This window comes from Aphelocoma coerulescens, chromosome 2, assembly GCF_041296385.1.
Source record: "Aphelocoma coerulescens isolate FSJ_1873_10779 chromosome 2, UR_Acoe_1.0, whole genome shotgun sequence".
In the NCBI taxonomy this organism is placed as follows: Eukaryota; Metazoa; Chordata; class Aves; order Passeriformes; family Corvidae; genus Aphelocoma; species Aphelocoma coerulescens.
In genome coordinates, this window is record NC_091015.1 from 14,228,984 (window position 1) to 14,245,400 (window position 16,417).

A 16,417-nucleotide genomic window follows, 5' to 3' on the forward strand; every position below is an offset into this window, starting at 1 on the left:
GAGTGGCCATGTAGGTTTGACTTTTTGTCCCTTTTTACTTTTCCTATAAACTTTAAAATGCAACCCTGACAATGCTGACCAAAGGAGCAAGATGCAGCCTTTCCACATTTCACAGTCACACTTTGTGATTCTAGAAACTTTTGCAGCTATTTTGCTGTTAGAAATAAATCTTTGTTGTTGTTCAGGGGAGGAAGGAATGAAGGGAAGAGGAAGGGATGTTGTTCTGCTCCATTACTTTGATGCAGTCTCCAAGCATGAACAAACTTCCTTGAAAGAGTAAATAGTGGATGATTTCTGCTTCACTAGAGCTGCTTTGTTCTCTGCTACCCTGAGTTTGAGGAGCACAGATAGTTTCAACCTGCCTAGATTTATGGACTGATAAAACAAAGGGAGGGTCTCCTGCGAATGAGCTTGGATCCACCAAGACAATCCCAGTGGTTGGTGACACAGACCAGGCTTATCCCATAGCTGGGCAGGGTGTCAAAAGGCATTCCTTAACATCTCCTCCCAGCTTTTCTTAAAACTTCATACTTAAGAAGATTATAGTTTTTGGAGTTTATTGTGTTGGAGGTACCCTTCTTAGCCGACATTAATGCTGTTATGAAGGTGCAAGGTTTTAACACTGTGAAGGGCACTGTTGGAGCAGAGGGCTTTTAAAAAGGGGACGGCTTAGAAGTGGGGTGCTTCTGCTACCTGCTGCCTGTCCAGCCACCGGATTTAAGGATGGGGACGGAGAGGGAGTCCTCTTCCCTTCGGTGGAAAGTAGCAGAGATGTCTTTAAAAGCAGAAGTATGCAGCATAAGTTTGCCTGAAGAAGGCTGCGGCCTCGCAGCATTCCCACGGCAGTCGGCGGGGTCCGCTGCTGCGGGCTGCGCCCGGATGCTTGCCGGGGGCACTGAGACCTGCCCATGTGCTTGCTTCCCCCGCAGATAAGTGTGGAGACACGATCAAAATTTTAAGCCCCGGGTACCTCACGTCTCCTGGCTACCCGCAGTCCTACCACCCCAGCCAGAAGTGCGAGTGGCTGATCCAGGCGCCGGAGCCCTACCAGCGCATCATGATCAACTTCAACCCGCACTTCGACCTGGAGGACCGCGACTGCAAGTGAGTGAGTCCCGCGCTGCGGAGCGCCACGGCGACACCTGCCGGCCACCGCGGGCGCGCTCCGGGCCGGGGGCGAGCGGGGACGGAGGCGGGGGTGTGCGGGTTAAAAACATCTTTGCGGCTTGCTGAGGTCTGTGAGCTGCGTCCGCCCGGTGCGCTGCGAGCGGGTGGCGGTGGTGGTGCGCGGAGTGCGGGTGCGGTTGTGGTGAGGCACCGTTTGTTGGCCCGCTTGCTTTTTTAAGTCTCTTGTTTGAGTTTGAGAAAGGAGTTCCTTTTCCGTTCATACCCCCACGACTACAAACAGCCCATGGAAGAGACAGGCCATTTATAAATTGCCAACTCTTCTTAACACAGAGTTAGTCTGGCATTTGCTGTCACCCTTCGAGGGGCAGTGGAGTGGAGGACTGATAGTCATATTTCCTTCTTTCTCCCTTTGCTGCTGATTTATAGCCAGTAGCTTTTCTTTCCCCTCCTTCTGCTCTCCTGTAGTGCTGTGAGAGGAGGAAGGAGGGAGCTGAGGCTCCCTTTGTCCCCTGTCCTCGCATTTCCTTTGACCACCCGTTCCAAAAGTGAGAAGGGGAATCAGAACCTCCCAGAAGCTGTACTCCACTTTTCCCCAAATCTGTAAATCTCACAGCTTGCACAAGGCAACACATGGAAGATCATTCCCTTCTTCAACATGCACTCTGAATTCAGCCTGCTTGCTTCACAAAGAAAATATTTTAGTGATTCATTATTTAAGTATTTCTGGAATATCATCGTTATTTAAGTATTTCTTGTGTATCATAATTTTTTATCCCCTTCTGATAACTGCAAGAGAGTTACTGTTCATTAATGTTACCAGTCAAGATTTTCTCTGCATGTCGGAAAGATTAAACTCAATAGCTGGTGGTGTTTTGTATTTCATGGGAGTATACAGGATTTGGTGCCATAAAATGATGCTCAGTTTATCAGAAGTCGTTGTGATAGACCATGAGATTAGAGTGTTGGACTTAGGGAAAGAGAGCAACTGCACTCAAGCACTTAATTTTTGCCATGCACATTTTGTCCTATTATTTAATAAATTGATTACTTAGACCACAATTTTTGTTTTCTCTTGAAATGAAGTTTTTTAATGATGCACTGTGGTGCTTAGTTGCCTTTTTGTGGTATTTTATAAGCACTTATAGATCAGCATTTCAGTGCCATAGTTGAGTGATAATGCAGGAAAACCCTGTGCTCATAAAACTGAACTGACTCTTTGCGAAAATGAGTTTTTACTGTGGTGTTGGAGCTGCAGCTCGTATTCACACCATATGTTCACACACTGACTTCCCATTCTTTAATTTTTAATGTCTTGTACTCAGGCAATGAGTCACTTCCCTGTGTCTTCTTGATACAGGTTTTACTTTCATTCTGTGGAACGCTGCTAATGTTTTAAAATATTTGTCACTCTTTGTCTCTTAGATAGAAATTAGGAAATTAAATCAAGCATATTTCAGTGTCAAATCCTCTTCCTCCCTTGCTAGAATGCATGTTTTTCCAACTCTGTAAAACCAACATGGTCTTTGGCAGCAGTAAAATGGTGTACAGCATACAATTATTTGAAGAACAAGTAATCTTTGTGGCACAGTGTTGTGCTAAACAGTGCTAGACTGAGCTGAACTGGGTCCAGGGAAAGGATTGACTCCCTCCCTCTGCTGCTTCCTTCTCAGTGTTCATTGTCCACTCTCCCCACTGCATTATTTCTTCCCCTGAAACGGAGCCCAAAGCAGTAATGAGATGGTAGTGGGTGGAAGGAAGTCTCTCAACAGGGTTGTTTGCATTGTCTTTGCAGTGTGTGGTGGTGATGACTTTACCATTATTTTGTCTGTGCTGAAATGCTAATTTTCTAGGCTATGCTAAATTACTCAGCTGCTACTTCATTTATACTGAAAATTGCTCTTTTTGACTTGAGAGGGATTGTATTTGTGGAAAAAAAAAACCCCAAAAAACAACTAAGGACCAGAACAACAGAAAAATTATTTCAGCAACAGGAATTTGTCAACAGTCTCCGTCGTCTGAAATTTCAGCATCTGCTTGCAAAATTCACATTCCTTGTACTGAATATTGAATACAACAGGCGATTAATGCAATAAACCTATCACAAGATTATTTTGTTTTCCAGCTAAGTATATTTTGTTTTTCTAATATGCTTAGTGTATTAGAAACTCAGTCTGCAATCTAGAAATGTGTAATTTAGGTTACACTCTAGTTTATTGAAAGGTTTAGCACTGGAAATTAATAACCACTTAAATATGAAATGCAGATAGAAAATGAGAGATAAGGGAATTCATGTCTGGGAACAAAAAATGTCCCATACAATTAGAGTAGACTAGAGAAGATTAGCTTGCTGGCCTAGCTCCCAAAATCCTCTTTATAATGCTGTTCATTGCATCTTGGACCTTAGTTAGCATTGAAAACAACTTTAATAACAAGGACCCCTGAGCCCAGGAGGGGAAACACTGTGACTTTGGAAAGGTTACCTTCTTGCTTCATAGTGCCAACAAGAAAATCAAGAGGCTTTACCTAACTTTAAAAAATATTGCTGTATGTAGAGGTCTAGATGTATTGAAATGTAAAACTGGTGAAAGGTTGATTCTCTGAGGAGAATCAAAAGCAGCATTTAAGCATTAGCTGTTACTGAAGTTGTTCCCAGTTAGTCTCTTTGTATGTTAGGGTTTGGAATTAATTTAAGAATATGCCCTTGATTTACCTACTTATTATGCTGTGCTTTAATGAATAAGTATTTCTCAAATGACTGCTAATAAAATTCATATATGTATGTTTTTCTGACAATCAGGACCATTTGAGTTGTTCTAAATTTCAAGTAAACATGGTGAAAATTCCTTTTTCTCTGGAGGCATTCTGAAGGACTCAGCTTTTACAGTTTTGGAGAATAAAGATACACAAATAATTAAAAATATGTTCACACAAGCTAGGTTCATCTAATAAAAAGTCTTCTAGACGGAACTACTGTACCAGCATTATGGAAATACTGGGTTTCAACAAGAAGTGCACAAACATGTCGACCACAGATTGTTATCAAGGACATATATAATGAAAAAATACATAGTCTCTTTTAACATTTAACTTTAATGAGTGTTATGCCTCCTCTTCAGGAAGCCAAGAAACAGAAATTATGGTTGTGCTTTAAGAGAAAAGTAGTTTTTGTTTGCCGTTTTGCCTTTTCTCAAGCAAGTCCCAATAATAAGCATGCATTTTTGGAGTCAGGAGCATGGTTAAAATGAATAGAAGAGACAAAACATATGGCCACATATTAGTTAAAATGCTCCAGTGTTTGTTGCATGTGGTAAATGCTTTTCAGCACTTAGTGCAAGCTGTACAAGTCTCGTGTTGCTGAAGTATCCTACTGTGTAAATGTAGCCATCTTGAATCTAGTAAAACTTTATACCTAGATAATAAACAAGAATGTCACTGATACAGTACTTTGAATTTATGGAACTTTTCCGGTTTCCCAGCAATGTACACTATCAGCATGATAATTTATAATGGTTTGTGACAAATGTTGCTGAGCAAAGAGGTGTGTGGTTACATTCAGATCAGATGTCATTATCTAGGGAGCAATAAAAATTTCACAGACACTAGGTTAAAAACATTAAGAAAATGAATGTGAAGCTTCAGAAGGAAAGGGCTTAAGAAAGGTGGAGGGTTGGGTAGAGAAAGCCCAATAGTGGTTTCCTTACTGACAAATTATTAACTTTGTTGTCAGACTTGGCTGTATTGTTTTACAAGGTTTTCATAGATATGCCACATAACGCTATTGTTTTAATGGCCATCATTTGTAGATGTAGAAAATAAGTATCATCCTTGCTTAACACTTGTGGATTATGTACAACAATGCTGTCAAATCACTCAGAATGGAAAAATTGCCCATTTTGGAAACATTCAAGTTACAGGAGAGATGTCACAGATATTCATATTGCATTTACTAGGGATTAGTTACATGGATGAGAGTAGAGCTTTATAGAAATTGTGGTCAGCTATAGAATACAGAGCAAAACATATCTGTGGTTGTTTATATAGAAGAAAATGGCTCCTTCAGGTCCTTGAGTAAGGAAGAAAGCAAAGGTATTCAGACCTACAGAGTGAAAGTATAGCTTCACATAACTCCCATAGACCTTAATGATGTTAGAAATTCATCCATACATTTTATTTCTAAATAATGTCAATGGATTTATGCTACAAATCTGTAGGTATAACAAACTCAGGCTGGTAAAATAAACAGGAGCAAGCAAAGTCATGGCTCAGCCTTCCTTTCATTTCTGCATAGTTTAAGCTTTCATTTGCTTTTGTCTAAATCCTGGTCCTGTTCTTCCATGCAGCAAGGTCTGCTTTGTGCAGACCTTGTGCCTCGCGTTTGTTCCTTTAGTGCAGGGGCCGTTCAAGCCCTTTGGGCTGAGCCGATGGCAGTAAGAGTGCCTATGTCCTTGCTGCCCACCTGCAGCACCACCCATGAAGGATCCTGCTGGGCTGCCCATTGAGCCTGTCAGAAGGGTGCTGCCATCAGCTGCACACAACAGCTGCTCCCTGACTGCCCCAGCTGCACCTGGAGCCGAGACAGTTCTGAGCTGCTCCCACAACTGCCCCAAGGACATCTCAGGGGAAGGGGTGGTCTGGGCCCAGTGCAGCCCTACTGCCTATGGAAGCAGTAGGAACTTTGCCCTCCACTCCCACAGAGCTGTCTGCCATCATTCTTGATGACTGCGGGGAAGGGTTCAGCACAGGCCCTGTAGGATGGTTAATGACTGTATCAGTTGTTTGGATAGCAAATGTCAGTCAGAGCTTCCTAATTCCCTCTGCCCGGCCACTGTGGGGCTCAGCAGGCAGAGAGTGGCCGCAGCTGACAAGGCAGGGTGAGCAGCAGAGCAGCACAGGAACAGTCACTCAGGTTTGTGGAAGGCAGCAGTTGTGTTTGCCCACCACTGAGCAGAGAGGTCTGAAGGAGCCAAGGCCTCTGAGCTTTCCAACAGAAATATGGCTGTACTGTCTTGGCTTCATCAGCTGAGCATCAGCACTGGCTCTTTAGTGGGTTTCAGCAGGACAAGGTATCCAGGAGAGGTGGAAATGCCCCCTCCTCACTGCTGAGGGCAGCTGGAAGGATTCCCACCCTCCCCTGCTTGCTCTGAGCTTCATTAACTAATCCACCCAGCCCATGCATGTACAGTCACTCCACCGTGGGCTGCACTGCCTGGGCAGAGGTGAGCAATGGGCTGGACATGTCTCTGTCAAAGCCAGAGAGGGATGTGGGCACCGACGTGCGGGGAAGGCCATACCTGGGCTGAAGAGGCAGCATCGTACCCCTTTTGTCTCCCTCAAGAGCTGTTTGGGGTTACCAAGAGATTAATTGGAAGTACTAAAGGGGTGAAGGGGGCTATCCTTCATTCTGTTCCTAAAACAAGAAACAAGTGGTTTTGGCTTAGTTTGAGATGAGTTGTTGCAGTGTAGGTTTGGGGGCCATGTGGTATCTCATGTTTCTACATGCACTTTGAAGGAATTTCTCTGCTTTATATAAAGCACATGAATGGCTTTCTCAGGGAGCACTTAGCTAGACCCAGACAGCTCTTCTGATGACCACTGCTGTTTGGTACCCTCCGTAAGGCTGCAGGAAAGGTTTCTGTCAAGGAAAGGAATCAACCCAGAGCCTGTGCAGGATCATGGAAGCAGAAAACACTTGTTGTACCCCAAAAGCTCTTCCTTAACTTAAAGGTTCTGCATTATGAAAGTATATATAATGTTCTCTTTGCCACAAGATTCCACAAGTATTTGCACACACAGATGCAACTATCTAAAGATACTGTTATTTTATTGTGCTTTTGGGACTAAATGAGAGTTAAAAGCAGTTGGAAATTATATTGTTTTTCTGATTATAGTGTAATGAAAAAATTCTTTTGGTTTTTATCCAAGAAGTTAACTCTTGTGAAAGTCTCTATTGTCAAACTCTTTAACAATTTGTTCTTTTAGAGTAGTGGTTTGAGTTTGAGTTTTCTCAGAAAAGGTATTAGGAAATCCATGACCAAACTGCCTGGTCATAGCTAGAGAGACTGTGCTAGCCCGTGTTCAGGGCTGAGGGGCTGGATGCAGAGCCCAGCGTTGCACTCTGTGTATGGGTGCATTTCCTGTCTTGACTTGGGTCTCCATACAGTAGCATTATAGAACTATAAAACCAGTCATATATGGATGTTTCTATTAATCTGAACAGTTAACTGTGAGTAGAATTCTGTCTAGATGTGCTACAACCAGATGCCCTTCAGACAGGAAAAATTTGAGGGTCAAATATGGATTCCCTTAAGCCTAATCCTTCATCCTTTCTGTGGACAGAGATAAATTCAGAACAAAGGTCTAAGTCCTTTCTAAATTGAAACCCAGAGTTGTTGGAATTAGCCGCATGAAACTCTCAATATGTTTTCAGCCAATCCCATACTGCTCTTCTCTCCACCCTCCTCTCCTGTGGTAATCTAATTGAAAAATAACCTATGTGTTTCTGGTAGTTTCTTAGTTTCTTAGTTATAGTTTATTGCAAGCTTTAACATTGGATCATAATTTGATAATTGATATAGAGCTTTTTATGCAGCTGATGAGAAACCAAATTAAATTATTTTCTTTTGTAGTATTTCCAAAGAATGAAATTATGTTGAAAACTGGATATACATGCACTCACATGTATATGTCTAGATTTATATATCACACCAAACTGCTTGGATATTGGCATATGTTACGTGCACCTCTTTAGGACTGTGCATATATACACATATTTCTGTCTATGTTATAGATTTCTTAGTTTATGTAGAAGTTCCTAAAGTAAATCTACTAATTAAAGCGCTAATACCCATCTTAAGGCTGATAATTAGGTATAAAGAGAAAAAGAGACAGGATTAGTGTTCAGATCATGTTCCAAATGCCTCTTAATTGGGTGTTTGTAATCAATCCTGATTGCAAGAGGCAGTGGTTTGGCAGAATAAAGAATGAAAAAGGCTTAGCCCTACTATTTTCCTGTTAGTTGACTTGGCCGTAGTATTTTAGGACAGAATCCAGTGTCAAACAAGGTAATTTTGTCAGCCTTAGCAATCCCTCCAAAAAATTTTTAAAATCTTTTCTTATGACATTTTTTTCAAGCTAAAAACTCTGTCAAGCTAGAGAGTTATTTTTATCCAGAATCTTAAAAATTGTTTTCAAGTGAACCACAGGAAAGACTTTGTTCTCCTGGCCTCTATCTACCACTGACTTTGGAAATCATGTCTGAGTTCACTGTGGGTTTTTCATTGCATTGACCTTGGTACTTTTCTCACCAAGCCACAGTTTTCCATCATAAAACCACACAGCTTGGTATAATGATTATTTCTTTATCCCAAGTAACCAAACAATTTTTTAAACAGGGTGACAGATTTCCCTCTTGCACTGTGGGAAGCAAGCACCTGGCCATTTCCAAATAGACTTTTAATGAACTTCCTGAAGGAGATTTGAGAGAAGTTTAATAAGTCACCTGCCAACTTTTTGGGAGCATAGGTCATTTGCTTTTCTGCAGGAATTCACAAAAATGTGAGAATAACCCCCTTCCCAAGTCCTAAACTTCCATGGAGGAAATTGATTTTCATGGGCAATATCAAAGGTTTTTAAAAATGTAACCTCAGAAATCAAATTTCTGATTGTTTCTCACACATAAGGTACTGTGAAACTCTGTGATCCACAGAACTGGTTGTGATCTGTGTGAACTTTATAATTTATTTAAACAGGAACAGATTGTACATATTTAGACTCATCTTGCAGGTTAATATCATTACAAGTATTTTATATAATGCTGTAAAATGAAGAATTTAGATGGCTCAAAAGGACCATTGAGAAAATATCTCCATATGTGGAAGAGACACCCATTTAATGTGATGATTTCTTCCAGAAGAAACTATGTACATCCCAGAAGCACTATAACCAGCTGTTGTTCAGGAGAAACTGGGCAGTTGTGTGCTGCGTTCCACACTGACGTGGAGTTGCAGTGGCCACATGTCCCATGCCTCCCCTAAATACAGATGGGCTGTGCCTCACACTGAGTGAGAGCCTGGGTTAATCCCTTCCCTACCCTCCCAGCACTTGGGCCCCATTGCACATTTGTGCTCTGGGCTGCTCTGTGCCCCCACATGACGACACAGCCCATCAGAACTGTGGTGTGGGAATGGGATTGGAGCACCCCACTGCAGACAGGGCAGGACTGACCTCACAGCTCAGCCCTGTGCTGGGGCCACGCCATTCTTTGAAAGAAAGATACTGGTAGTCCTTTTTCTTTTTTTTTTTTTTTTTCTTACAACACTCCTTATTAATTTGAAGTTGGTAACCTAGAGAAAACTAGAGGTCTGTTCTCACCAGAATGATTATTCTGCCTCAAGCTTTGAGAAATGCTCCCTCAAAGCCAAAGTTTTGCTCATTCACATAAACAGTTACACTGAAGTCAACTAAACAACAGACTCACACTTGAGCAGGGCTGATGAGTAGGACATACATTTCTGGCACTACACAAATTAATAATTGCTTTTTGTAACAGTGGTTTTCAGATGTTTGCAGAGTAATTTACAGTACAGTACAAGATTCAGCCTCATACTTCATAGGTCACCATAAATAGGTTATCAGTTCTTCAGCTCTTAGTCGTGAATGTTTGGGACAAGTTGTTAAGTGCATGAGTAAGAATCAAAGTTTGCCTTCTTTTGCCAATCTGTCATTAAGCCAGACAACTTCTACTGACTTTCTTCTCATGTATTCATCTGTAACAAGGGATGCAGATCAGCAATTTAGAAAAGGTTTAGCTTGATCACCATGCAGAAATGCAGGCTATGCTGCCTATTTCCATAGATCACACCGCTTTGCCAGATGCAAAATGAGAGGCTTACATCCCTCATGCTAAAAGCCCTTCTTAGAGGAAATCCTAGGCTGTCGCTTCATTTGAGTAGCTTTAGCTAAGTCTAGAAAAATATGCGAAGGTAGCTCTTAAATAAAAACTTTTTTTTTCATGTTTCAAAGTCATCTCCATAATCTGTTTTGGAGACAGAGGCATAAGATATATTAACATCGAAGGCATATGTTCTGATTGCTGAGTGGTTTTTGACATTCCCAGAAAACCCCTGGGACTTTGTGTCACAGTTCTGTAAACTTTATCTATTTGTATATTCATATCTGGGCCTAAATCCAAAACTTCTTTACATGCATTACAGCAGACAGTTTAGGTTCATCTCCTTGTGTTCCAGATGGCAAGCAGTTAAATCAGGTACTCATTTTAACCACTCCACATAGTCGAATGCTCTAATGCATTTCAAAAGTTTTCCAATGTGCTCTAATAGCACATAGACTATATAATGTAGGTATATAAAATAGATACAGGACTACGTAGAGCTGTGAAGCAAGTGAAGACAGCTCCACTGATGCCAGTAGAGCTGCACCTGCTAATAGCTCAAACACAAAATACCATAAGTAGATCGTATTATGTTCCTTACTGGTTTCCATTTTCATTTATTCTCCACAGCTACACTAGATGAAGGCCTTCCAACTGTATAATAGCCATCTTTATCTCATTTCTCCGATATAATTTTCAAGCTCCTTATTACTGTTGAACAGGGTAGCTAATAGTGCCCAAATTGCTTCTCATTCTTCTCATTATAGTAAGTCCTTATTCAAGAAACCAGTGCTGTTCATCCTTTCCCACACAAGTAGTTCTCCCCCCAACTAAACTTAAAACTTACCTCCAAGAACCAGTCTCACATTTGCCAATTAGACTCCTTCTACTGGCTATTACATTCATACTTTGCACATTTTTACACTTTTAAACTAACTGTATCCATGTACTCCTTGAAATTTTAATCTTTGGCTTCTAAGCCTAGTCTTCATGCACTGATTTTTGCACCAACTTAATGATTTCAATTAAGGTTTTGTTTATGTATAGTTGAAACAATTCAGCATGCACTGGGGGATAGATATATTTTAGTATAAGTATGTCTAATGTCAGTACTTTTGCAGAATAAACCTTGCTAATGTCAGCAGTTTGTAGCCAAGACTGTACTGTTTATAAAGGTTTCTAAACTGGTAAAGCTAGAGTACCTGTAAAAACAATGTATAGACCTACATCTGTGTGACATAACTAGTCACAAATGCTAGTAGAGGATTTGGGATATTGTATTAGTTAAATTTGTCAGCAGAAGTTAATTGGATTGCCTTCTGATTGCAAGTTGCGGATTGCAATATAGACATAGGTGTGCATATTGAGGGCCTTCCTGACACATCCGTTTTCTCCCAGCCTTTATTCTTCAAACAAAAGCTTAGCCAAAGTGTCTAAGCTAAGCAGTTCCTCTGCCTGCTGCAGCTTATGCTTTCCAGGAAGGTTTTTTTTGAACTTGTGTTACTAGGCAGCTGCATAAATTACTCTGGTGTGACCTTCAAGCACCTCACTTGCTCCATGGAAATTATCCGTATGCACACTCTTCACCCTGTGATCTTCTAAATGACATGTAAGTTTCTTAGTTATTCCTCCCCCATACCTGAAATTACAAAGTAAAAAAATACTCATAGGTGTAACCACAGCTCATCTGATGCTCTGAAATCAAACTCTGAGTACTCTGAAAATAAGTATCTGGTCACCAGGTAACTTTTGCATGTCCCCATATGCTCAGCATAGAAAAGAAAATAAATCCTTCCTTTCAACATCCCAGCTTCAGCTCTTTCTCATCTGAAAGATACCAGATAATTTTGATTTAAATATGTAAAGAAACAAAGCTGTTTTTCATGGACCATATTCCTAATTTGGAGAAAGTTCCAATTTGTTTAAAGATCATTCTACTGAACTTAGTGGAACCCCAGTGATTTATATCAGCTGAGTGAGGAGCTGACTCTACACTTGCACATCTCCCTAGAAATTCTCAGAAGAAAGGTCAGTATTGTAGCTGAACAAATGTTAACTCAGAGTGAAGTCAGTTAAAGTTTTGCCATTCATCAGGATTGCACTTTAATACTTACGCAGAATGGGTAGGAGTTTCTTAAAAGGAGATGGAATAAAGACCAAAGTAATTCTGTATGTGTACAAAACTCTCTTCCCACTAACATCTTTAAAGAAATACACAGGATTGGGTGCTGTGGTACTGTGACTCTTTATAGTGCTAAGTCTCTCCTACTGCTTGATCTTGGGACAGTCAATTGTCGTCTTTGTGCCTCTGTTTCCTTAAAGAGCATAATATTTTTCTGGTTTTCAAATATCTGAGGATGTGCTTATTAGTGTTTGCAAAACCCTTAGAGACTGCTGAGTGGAAATGTAGAGAAGTATAATAGTGATTTGCCATTGTTTTGTGTTGTTCATCTTCTAGGTGTTAATTTTTTTTTAAGAATATACTGCTATGCAAAAATGCATGTGGCAATCTTCTGACGTTCAGAGAGAAGTGTTATCCAAACAAAAATAAAGAATAGGGCTCATGCTCACAAGAGACACATTATCCGTGATGAGGAGAATCTATAACAGACATGGCACTAACTCAAAACTGTGCACCAAACACCATCCAAATGCAAGCAATTTCAGATGTGTGCTTATTGCCAGTACAAAACCAGGCCATTCTGCAAATGCTGAGTCCCCAAAGGAGCAGTGAACCTCGCAGCAGCAGCACTAATGGCTGTCTTCTCATGTGCAGCGGGGGAAAGCAGCACTTTAGAGCTGCCTTGGGCAGCTGTTAAGTTATTCATTCTTAACTTACTTCTATAAAGCTGTTACTGGGTGGAAGCAGATGACACAAAAGATTTTGGACCTGTTCTGTCTGTTGTGGGGGGAGCTTTCCCGATTCTTGCACATAGGGTGAAACTCTGGCTTCCTCCAAGTCAATGACAAAATTTCTCCCCAGTCTTGCTTGAACTGAAAAAAATTATTTTAGGCCCCAGAAAACCTTTTTTTGAAGAGCACTTTAGTGATGCAAGTGTCTCTTGTAGGATTTTTCTAAGTTTAGACATTATTTGCCTTCCAATGCACACTATTCAAAGGTATTTGTGCTGCTAGAACAATAATGAAAATAAAATCAAAAAGCAACCAACCACAAACAAAGCCAAAAAACATCCCAAAACCCTTTTCTTTTTGTTAGAGTACATGTAATGAGTGGGGTACTGTGCTGGGTCATCTGTCTTGTTTCTTCACCTCCTTTCAGAACATTTTAGGCTGCTTTTTGGTTTGCTTGTTCCACCTGATGCCCTGTCCTTCCCTATCTCCTCTCTACAGGCCGTGTCAAAACTCACATTCTCCTCAGTAAAACACAGCAGTTTTCTTTCTCAATTTTATCCACTCCAAATTTTGGGCATTATAAGTCAGGCCTCAAAAAATTGTGTAACTTTATAAAAGTCCTTGTATCTCAAAAGTTACTGCTGATTCCTGTTTCATTTTTTATCAAGTATGTTTTGGGGGCTTTCCTCTGCTGTAAATGATAAATTTGGTAATATCATGATATCAACAGCTGATGCTTTAAAATATGCAACCAAATTTCATGCTACTCATGCTAAAAATAATGAGGGCTGGTAATGTCAGATTCTTCCTAAAGTCACAACTTCCTGATGCTGTTTCTGTTCTCAGTCACAGCCCTGAAACTCCCACTGAAGGGAAGATCTGTAGAAGAAAAATAGAATCAAAAGGAAATGGAAGTATTAATTTATATTGATTTCACTGCATGACTATGTTTCTTCACCCCTCACTGTATGATCAAAATTTTCAGAAATCAAAATTCATCCAAGAAAAAAAATACTTCTGAGTTTACCATCCTTTTCTCTGAGAAGACATAAAATAGCATTAGGAGTCGAATCATTATCATGGCTGCATATTTGCTTGGCTTCAAAGCCAGCTTACACCAATGAGAAGAAATTTGATTGAAAGCCATTAAACACCAGGACATGACTTTTGGCAAAGGAAGAAGCTGATCTGCAAATTGCTGGCATGGTTGGGACAGAGATCACACTGGCTGATCCAGGATCCATTCCCCGTCCCACAGCTGTCCTCTGCCAGTCCTGCTGTAGATAAATGGACTGACACTGAAGAAACTTGCTTATGCCACCTTCTTTTATGTGTTGTGCAGGCTTACGTTTGCAGGGGATTGTTCTCATTCAGATATTACACAGAAATACAGTGCAAAGTAGCTAACATTGACATTCAGGGGCCCATCCTGCACTTAACTATACCATTTCTTTTTCTGCATGTTTCTAGTGAAGTAAATGAAGTTGTGGACAACTACTTTGTATTTCCTTAATGGTTTGGATCCTTCCCTGCTGCAGTTACAGTAACTGTAGTGGGTCTAATCTGATGTGCACAAGCTGAGAGTTGGATGCATAGCTCTAAACTCAGGGGCTGTTATGAAGACAAAACTAATTTTTGAAACATTTTTATAAACTCAAGGAAATCTTAATGTCTTTATTCTGTTATTACTTTACAATAATAATCCCAAACTGGCCTGGGAGCTATTACTCAGTGAGCACTGGCCCCTTGGAAGGTTTCAACTTGTCAAGTTCTGCCGTTTTTTGAATGCACAGAGGAAGTCATTAAGGCACATCAGGCTGCTGATTGCTATTGAACTCTGCAGAGACTTCTGTTCAAAAATCAATGCCATAGCAGGGCTACAAGAATCCAAGAGGTGGGAAAAGCATTTCTTTACCCTCTGGTAACTCAAAAATGGATTAATAGGCTTTGTGAAACCTCAAAAAAAAAAAAAAACCACCTATAAGTTAGGGACCAAATGTAAACCTCAGTGACAAAATAGTACAGCTCAGAAAGCTCCAAACACTTGAAAATGGGTTTATAATGGAATTGTTGCTGCTTTAACCTCAACTGCATGTTTCTGTGCTGGGGAAATCTCAGCTATCTGCACATCTACGCATGCACGTGCTTATTTATTGTATCCCAAGGAACACTGTTTTTGCTGTATTGCCACTAAGGAACCTAGAGGGAAAATGCTTTTTTAGTGAAGTATGATCTTAGATAGCTTTTGGCAGGAAATTACTACAAGAGTTTTCCAGATGAGTTCCATCAGAGAAAGTGTTATTTAGATGACTGGCTGGTTTTGACTGGGGGGAAACTGCACTGAAAAATGCAACACAGTTGCAAGAATTGCTAACAGTTGAAGGCTTTTGTAAAAAATACCTTTATCATGGGATAAAAACTAGTTTAAATCATATTAGGAAGTTGTATTGTAAACATGTACTGTATAAACCTGGCAAAGTCCATTGTCTGACTCTGGAATGTCTTAAATTCCAGCTGTCCAGTTCTCTTCCCCCACAAACCAAAGTGGAGGCATTCAATTCAATTTTTGTCATGAATTTTATTCATATTTTGATGAGAAAATGGTGAAGCATCTTTTCAATTTGTTGGGGGTTTTTTTATTCTTATATGAAAATAAAATTTTACTGAGTTGTATTAGGTTTGTTTCAGTCTATCATTGGAACATTTGGTTTGGAAGGAACTAGGAAATCACCTCATCCAATTTACTAATCAAAGAAATTGCATTTTATAAAATGTGAAAAATAAAATGAAGCAATCCATGTAAACCAAATGTTTGTTTCCATAAAACCAAAGAAGATCTAGTTATGGTGTTTCAGAACCTTCATTTCCCTGACTATCCCAGCCTTTCTGCTTAAGTAAATACTTAGTTTGTCACTAGCTCTGCTTATTAATTTTAAAATTTTCGATCGTATGTTTTTATTGAAAAGAAGGTTCCCTTCTGTTTTTCTTTTTCAAAATACATGAAAGTATCATGTAGGGTTGACCTTCCCTGGGAAGAGGGCTGAGGGGTAGGGCCACAAGCACATCCCTACACGGTGGTTGCAGGGCCCTGCTGGGTCATGGTCTGTCCCCTCAGCAAGCCCAGAAAAGACTTTTTAAAAGAAAGAGTATGAAGATGAGCCACCTCAGTGTTAAGGCTTGGGGAAGGCAGGACTTAGGACCAAAATAGCCAGCTTTGGTCTGGGTGCAGGCAAGTTTTTCCCAAAGTTCATCAAGGCTGCAGCTGTCTGACAATTTCCACCCTGTCCTAAGGAATCACCTCTGTGCCTCCACACATGGCAAGAGCATGCGGTCATGGCTGCAGCCAGCATGGCAAACCCTCCCCAATTACCTGGAACCAAGACTGAGATCTGGAGAACAGGATCAAAAATAGGCTTTCTGTTAAGGATTGCATCAAGCACACTCAATGGAAAAGCTTTTAGCAAATGAGTTGTTAAAACGTTGTAGTGTGTATGGTCTGGACCGGCTGCAGGGAGGGGGCAGATAGGAGACCATTTCCCCAGCATG

The 16,417-nt window shown here is 40.6% G+C and overlaps 1 protein-coding gene across 1 annotated transcript in view; it reads left to right on the forward strand.

Moving 5' to 3' along the window:
- The window catches only part of NRP1 (neuropilin 1), a 113,112-nt gene that overhangs the window by 2,662 nt on the left and 94,033 nt on the right, over positions 1-16,417 (forward strand). The window contains 1 exon segment of the mRNA XM_069006496.1: positions 930-1,104. Coding sequence (XP_068862597.1) covers positions 930-1,104 — 175 coding nt within the window.